The sequence below is a fragment of the Glycine max genome, chromosome 19 (assembly GCF_000004515.6).
Source record: "Glycine max cultivar Williams 82 chromosome 19, Glycine_max_v4.0, whole genome shotgun sequence".
Taxonomy (NCBI): Eukaryota; Viridiplantae; Streptophyta; class Magnoliopsida; order Fabales; family Fabaceae; genus Glycine; species Glycine max.
The window spans coordinates 46,932,346-46,939,622 of record NC_038255.2 but is presented as its reverse complement, the minus strand read 5'-3'; the positions used below and the strand labels follow the sequence as shown (position 1 = coordinate 46,939,622).

The 7,277-nt window shown below is 30.8% G+C and overlaps 1 protein-coding gene across 1 annotated transcript; it reads right to left on the bottom strand.

Annotated features, from left to right (window-relative positions):
- Window positions 1–4,688: 4,688 nt before the first annotated feature.
- Window positions 4,689–6,603, bottom strand: LOC100791626 (heavy metal-associated isoprenylated plant protein 36). The gene is made up of 3 exons (XM_003554465.5): window positions 6,233–6,603; window positions 6,013–6,088; window positions 4,689–5,800 (listed from the first exon to the last, which is right to left on the bottom strand). The coding sequence occupies exons 1-3, from the start codon at window positions 6,284–6,286 to the stop codon at window positions 5,046–5,048; spliced, it is 885 nt and encodes a 294-aa protein (XP_003554513.1). The 5' UTR covers window positions 6,287–6,603; the 3' UTR covers window positions 4,689–5,045.
- Between the last annotated feature and the right edge of the window lie 674 nt (window positions 6,604–7,277).

Sequence of the window (7,277 nt, the reverse complement as noted above, 5' to 3'; positions counted from 1 at the left end):
GAAAAGGGGGGGGGGGGGTGTTTAAGAGTGTCATTTGGTAAAAAAGAAGCAAAGGAGAGTGTATAAGTAAAATAATGCGTGGAAATAATAACTACTTAAATTGGATTGGTACCCAAGGTGACCACCCTTTTCAAAAATCAGTGCAAGAATTTTGGGAGATAAAACTTGAACTTTTTACTTCTAACTTTTTATTTTTATTTTTGAAAATGGTGGTGTAAAATTTACCACTAAAATTTGTCAAAAAGTAAAAATTTAGAAATAAAATTTACCAAAAATTTTGTCATAAAAAGTTATAGGTATAAAATGTTATATTTTAACGTGTCACGTGATATTAGCAAGTATATATTTTTATTAAAGTTACACAAAAACAAACCAAAGTCGAAAATTAAAGTAACAACGAAGCATAATTTTTTTAAAAAAATAACCACCAAGCATAATATAACAAGGGAATGGGGAACTTTAATTTGTTTATTCCTTCTTTTACCTTCAAATAATAAGTCGGTTGCTTTTAGTTGTCTTTTTTGTTTTTGCTTTTTTTTTAAAAATGATTAAATTTCACATTATTTTAGCTTTTTTTTTCACTTTAATAGTTTATAAATTTACCGAACATTGAGAAAGACTCAATTTCTTCACAATAATATTTTTAACTATTTAATTTGTTTCATAAGTTAGACCAGACATAGTCTGAAAAAATACAGATAAAATGAAATAAAATCTGAAGAAGTATTTTAGTTCATACTTATCGTCATTCTAGTATGATTTTGTGTCCCTTTTATAATTTATATTTTTAATAATTATATATTAATTATAACATTTGTTGGCAACTTGATCGATGATATTTTTTAGGTTAAATTAATATATAGATTCCTATATTTTTATCAAATTTTTTATTAGATTCCTAATTTTTTATCAACGTGTACAGGTTAATTTAATCTAAGTAGTCTTTTAGAATTGTTTGGCTTGCAGGAGGGTTAAAATTTTGCAAAATATTCTCATAATTGATTTAATTGTACTTACAACATATTTCAAAAATGCCATATTACTATATACACCTTTAATTAAGTATTTGTGAATAAATTTTCATAAGACAATTAACCAAGAGAACCCAATTAAAAAACAAATGAAAGTTTAAGGACTCAATTAAAAAAATAAAACTTCAGAGACCCAATTAAAAGAAAAAAATAAGAACCTATTCCTTTTTAAAAAAGTACAAAGAGCTGCAAAACAATTAAACCTAATTTCCATACTACATGATATTATATTCATATTAATATTATTTACTTTAAAATATACTCGGTAAAATATATTTATTTTTTATTTAATTGATTTATCTTAATTTTAGTTTTACAATTCAATTATATATACTTAAATTATAATTTATATTATATTAGATTAACAATTTAGGTCAATTCGATTTTGTTCCATGGATTATCGAATTTTGATTGAATCAAGTCATTATCCTATGCAAAAAAAAATGAAAAGAACATTAAGATTAAACTAAACCCATTTAATAAGTATCCCCTGCTTGATAGATGCTTATCTTTCAATCAAAATATTTTACTTTCCATGCCACTGTTGATTTGGTTGAACTGTCAGCCTCTCGAGCTCTTTAACAAGCAACAACTTAGGCCATTATTGCATTTAAGATACTTTTTTTGGTTTGTTTTTTCTGCCTAAGGAAAATACTCTGCTGGTAAAGAAATTTCCAGTTTTCTACTGCCCTACCGGAAGAGTCAAGAGTATTTCTTTATTTACTGACTCCATTCCATAAACAAGTATTTTCAAAAAGTAATTGTATAATTTTACTTTATACTCGTTCGAAAGATCAATTAGTTATGTTCATTAATAATAATTTTTTTAGCTCTATATTACATTTTTTTTTCAATTTTTGACTAAACACTTAAATTAAGAAATTCTAATATTTTTCAACGAACAATATACAGAGAAAATAAAAGATACATCCCATTTTACTGGAGATGTAGAAGAAATATAAATCTTACAAAAATTATAATCAGAAAATATCACATATCACCTAATTAATTTTTTTAAGCAAAAAAAAAAATGTATGATGACGCATCATAATAAAGACAAAAATCTCAGCTGGATTACACGTCAACTCCTATTAATCCTGTGTCTCACACCTTCAAATTCATTAAAAGGCAAATGATGAACAAAACACTTTTGGAGTATAGACCATATCCAAGGAAATTCAAAACTATTTAAATTTGTATGAAGATAAATCTTTTCTATACCTAAGAAGGTGGTGAATCCAGTCAATTATACCCCAAATTATGTATGGTGGTAAAGTGCCAATATTCATTAGCTATACATAAGCCTTTTTTCATATCAGTCTATACATAATCCTTTGATGTATACTAATTTACTTAACCAAAACAAGTATACCTTTCGAATTCACATAGATTTATCTAAGGATTTTGATGTTTTTCTTTCTGATAAATTGTCCGACATATCCCGTCCCAATTCACGTAACTTTTTTTTTTCGCAGCACTATCTTTATGTTGTCCTTTCGACCGTGCATCTATTGTTTTTTTTTTTAACCTGAAATGTTCAACCTACAATTATTATAAACTATTCGTGAAGTAGAAAGAACCGTGGAAAACAAATAGCGACTTATAACCACCAATTAAAAAGTCATCATTATCTCAGCATTGCATACTAATGAATAGTTTTATATTAATTTGTCATTCTAATTGTTTTAAAATTTTGAATTTTTTAAATTAAAAGCGAAGGGCGATTGTGTGATTGTGTCCTTTCACGTTTTCACAAGGAACATACAGCAATCATGTATCCCACATTTGTCGTTTATTATTCATAATTTCATATTATATATGTTAACTAGTCTTTCTTAGTTTGACCTCATAATTAGTCTTAGTCATAATTAATTCCGTGGGGCTTTCTGGAATTTCTGCCAAGAGAAGGAAAGATTGAAGGGGTTGTGGGGCTGCAAAATTGGCAAACTAGAGGGAATAATTAATTAACCTGCTGGGGACATGTAATTTAGATGCTTAATGTTGAAGATATGGTGACATTCTGACACCAGATATGTTATATAAACTCACATACTTTTGTGATATGACTATAAGATTAGTATGAAAGAAGAGGTATAATCATGCGAATATTCTACTCTTGGATTTGATTAGCTTGAATCTTGAGAATCACATCTTGTTGGCTTTGTAAAGTAACCGATTAAGAGAAAATGTGTCGGATACAGTTTAGCGTATTTGCCTAAATAACTCAATAAAACATGGAGACTAGCTAGTTTGTACTAATAATATTGAACTACAAAGAGATTTTAACAATGAACTGGACTATTTCGCAAACTCAAGATCTCATAATTAATAAGTTTGTTTATGAATTTTACCTGAATACCCTTTTAAAATAAATATCAAGTTATTTGTTTTAAACTTTTAAATGTAAAGTAGATGCATCATGTGAGATACCATTTTAAATTTACATAACAATGTGATTTTTTTTTAAAAAAATTCTGTTAACACATTTTTTTATACTTTTTTTAACAGAATTTTACTTACACTATTATTACAAAAATTGAGGAAAATACGAAAAAAAGTAGTCTCTGGATTTATATATAAGAAAAAAGTAATATTGTATATTAAACTTAAATATAAGTAAATCTAAATAATTTTATCTTATTTAATATTTTCATTCCTAAAATACTTTTTATTTAATTCTAATTTTAGAAATAATCTTACTTTTTACTTAAGATTAGAAACATTAAATGATGTTCATTAACTTTTTTAATTAGTGTAAAATTAATTTTTATTTATATAGGAATACAGATGCATTATCATTAATGTTCAGTAGATAAAATGGTAATTTGCCCAATGAATACTAGTATACTTTTAGTGCAGGCTATAACTCAAATGGGTCCAGCCAGCACAAGTTGAAATTAATTATGAATGGATGATTGAGATCACAAGGTAACAACACTTTTTCTAAATTTGATGCTTTCCTTCTCAGTAGTAATTAAGAAAGTTGAGAAATTACTTCCATAAATTTAATACACAATTGCAAATTTCAATAAAAAGAAAAAGTTTATTACTTTAAAGATACATTTTAACTCCCCAGCATGAAATTAAACATGCACTCACTCATTGAAGAACAATTGCCCGCCTCAACAATATTGATTTTTGGTTTAATTGATGTCTATTCCCATCTCTCCAACCAAAGCAAAACATGCACACAAGATCATTTTTATAACCAAAAACATGTGTTTTGGCCAAAGCTAGCAACATAAGAGAGAAATACAAAAGGCCAGGAGTTGAAGTTTGCCCTTTTATTTTTATTGGTTCGGGTGCTGACCTGCTCCTTAGATTTAGAAAGAAGTAAAAGGTGGCACCTACCAACAGCAATATAACCAAGCTTTCGATCACTTGAAAGTGCGATGGTACTACCATATATATCCCCAAAAGGCCAAAATATGACAAAGCAAAATAGATCTATGTTTAACTAACCAGAGGATCGCTTTGCAAAAGATGTTCAAGCATTTCCCATAGGAAGTAATTATTTATATATAAGATTCACTCTTCGGTGACTGCAAAGCTAAGACTAGTTGCCTGGCTAGCTGATTTGCATGCATGAGAATTAACAAAATCATTTACCAGCCTGTAACTACTAACCAAATATGAAAAGAGAAAAAGAAAAGCCGGTACTTATAAAGATACTTTACACATAAGATAGAGAGGGAAAGGAAGATTTCCGGACCTACAAATTGCAGAGCATTACAAGGCTATTGGCCTTTCTTTAGCAAACCCCAAAAGCTTTGTACTCTTAACAAGTGAATAAAAAAGAAGAGAAAAGAGAGAGATCATGCTAAACAAAGACAAAGCATTGAAGACCCCCCATACCTGCACATACCCTCTTTTTTTATTTTTGTCCCCATATTTAATATTTCTAATTTTGTTGAGCATATTACAAAATTTAACACCCCCACTTAACCTGAGTATTATCACTAATAAGTAATAACACTAGCTAGCTAGTACATCATCCTCCACTTTGGTGTTTTGTCACATAATGGAGCAATATCCACCACCTTCATACTCATCCTCATCCTCACCATAGTGCTTGATTGGATCAGATGGTGGAGGAGGTGGTGGCAGTCTAGAGTATGAAGTAGTGTAAGCATGCATGGGCATGATAGGAGCACCAACATAATATGAAGCACTACTAGAGACAGGATATGCTGTGTTATAGCTTAATCCATATGCTGGAGGAGGTGAATAATACACATGTGGTGGATATGGGTAAGCATGCTGAATTGGAGGACTAATAAGATCCTTAGGAGCCAAGAAATTTGAAGAAGGGACTAATGCATCAACTTTACTAATTTCTTCTCCTCCTCCTCCCTTATTAGGAGGAGCAGATGCAGAACCACCGTTTTCCCCTTTGTTCTTCTTCTTCTTTTTCTTTTTCTTCTTTTTGCCACCTTCACCACCACCACCACCAATTCCCTCCTCACATTCATCACTATGACCTTCTTTGTCAGAATCTTCACCGGGAGCGTCTTTAGAACCCTCATTTGAACCACCACCATCAGCATCTGGTTCACTATTCTTTTGGTCTTCCTTCTCTTTATTACCATCACCACCCCCCTTATTGGATTTCCCAGACTTCTGATTATCTTTCTTCTCAGGTGGTTTTTCTGGCCAAAGCTCCACTACCCTCCCTGATCTTGAAAGCCTCTTGATGAGAGTCTCAGCGTCCACGTTACCAGTGACAGTAACCTTGTGCTGCAGAGAATCAACCTCTGTTGTATAAACCCCTATACCATTGACAAACATATGATTAGTATTTTTTCTTTTAATTTTTCTATTATATTCCTAACATATCATTAGTTACTTCTATGTTAAGATAATCATTATATATATAAAGATATCACCAAGACCTACAAAATTTGAAGTTGAGATATATCTATATAAAATGGATACTATGTCATGTGCCAAAAGAAGTATAAATGCAGAGAGTGATATATACCATCAATTCCCTGAAGAATTTTCTTGACTCTCCTTTTGCAGCCATCGCAGTGGATCAATACTTTCAAAACCCACGACTGCAGAATGAACGGAGTAATCGGTAATTAGAGTGAAGTTGATCAGAACAAAACTGAACAAATGGAGAGAAATATTATATATGCACACATGCAAATTTAAAAGAGAAAACGGAATTGAGAGAGCAAGGAAAAGTTGATCATGACCTGGTACTTGAGGGTTTCTCCTTGAGGAGCTTCTTCAGCTGGCTTTGCTGCCATTTGGTAGGTTGGTTGGTACCTTGGTGGAGTGGAAAGCAAGGGACGAGGAAAGTTGATCTAAGTGTGTGTGTTGGTGGCCAAAGGTTTCAAAGGAAGTAAGGAACATGCAACAAGGGTGAGTTAAATAAATAAATGATCCATCAAGAAAAGTATTTGACACAGAAACATTCTTATCACGTTATTTTTACACTTTTTTTTTTCTTTTGAAGATAACTCGTTTTTAAATATTAAATTAGCTTACATCTAATAACTTTCTAAAAACATAAAATTCTTAAGTTAGAAACAGTTCCCGGTATTTTGCAGTGATTGACACACTTTTATTATAACGTACTATTTTTTGGGTTAAGTTTTACATGCCATTAATTGACACTGGCCATAGTTTATTTATTGAATCTAATTAGAAAACGTTACTCAATGATAGAAGTGTTGAAAATATAATATGAAAGAAAAGAGAAATCAGAGCACTCATTTCATTTGGTCACCTTTAACTGAGCGAGCATTGATCACCACTATCTTTTTGACACAACAGCAAAGTCACGTGATGCCAAAGGAGGATATTCAGTTGAGGTATATCATGTGGCAAAAAGTAGCGTCAAAGGAGGCAAAATTTCAAGTTCAACAATATTTAATGATAGGATTAATTAAAGTTATGATTCACTTCTAAGTAAGTGATGGGTTTTTACGTTTTTAGTTCCGTAGGGTGTGATAAAAACGTATGCTCACTCCCTGGGTGTACTGTAGGTGGTCCTTTGCATCAACTTTTGTGACATCTTATCTGTCATATCAGACGGTTTTAAGGCCTTCATCACTTTTAGTACCACTCATTTTCTGACCCTCAAAGCAGAGCTCCCCGGGACTACAACCCACACACGATAACAGGTCCACCACTCATGAATGCATTGTCTCTATGCTTCAAGATTCACTTCATATAGTTAATTTTTTTTATCAACTTAATATATAAATTGTTATATCAACTTCATATATACAATTA

What these genes read in the sequence shown, in the direction of transcription:
- LOC100791626 (XM_003554465.5), bottom strand. Translation starts at nt 6,286, where the DNA reads ATGGCAGCAAAGCCAGCTGAAGAAGCTCCTCAAGGAGAAACCCTCAAG. An exon ending in GAGAAACCCTCAAGTACCAG is followed by an intron (nt 6,089 to 6,232) that starts GTCATGATCAAC and finishes TTCATTCTGCAG; the next exon opens with TCGTGGGTTTTGAAAGTATT. An exon ending in AATTCTTCAGGGAATTGATG is followed by an intron (nt 5,801 to 6,012) that starts GTATATATCACT and finishes TCAATGGTATAG; the next exon opens with GGGTTTATACAACAGAGGTT.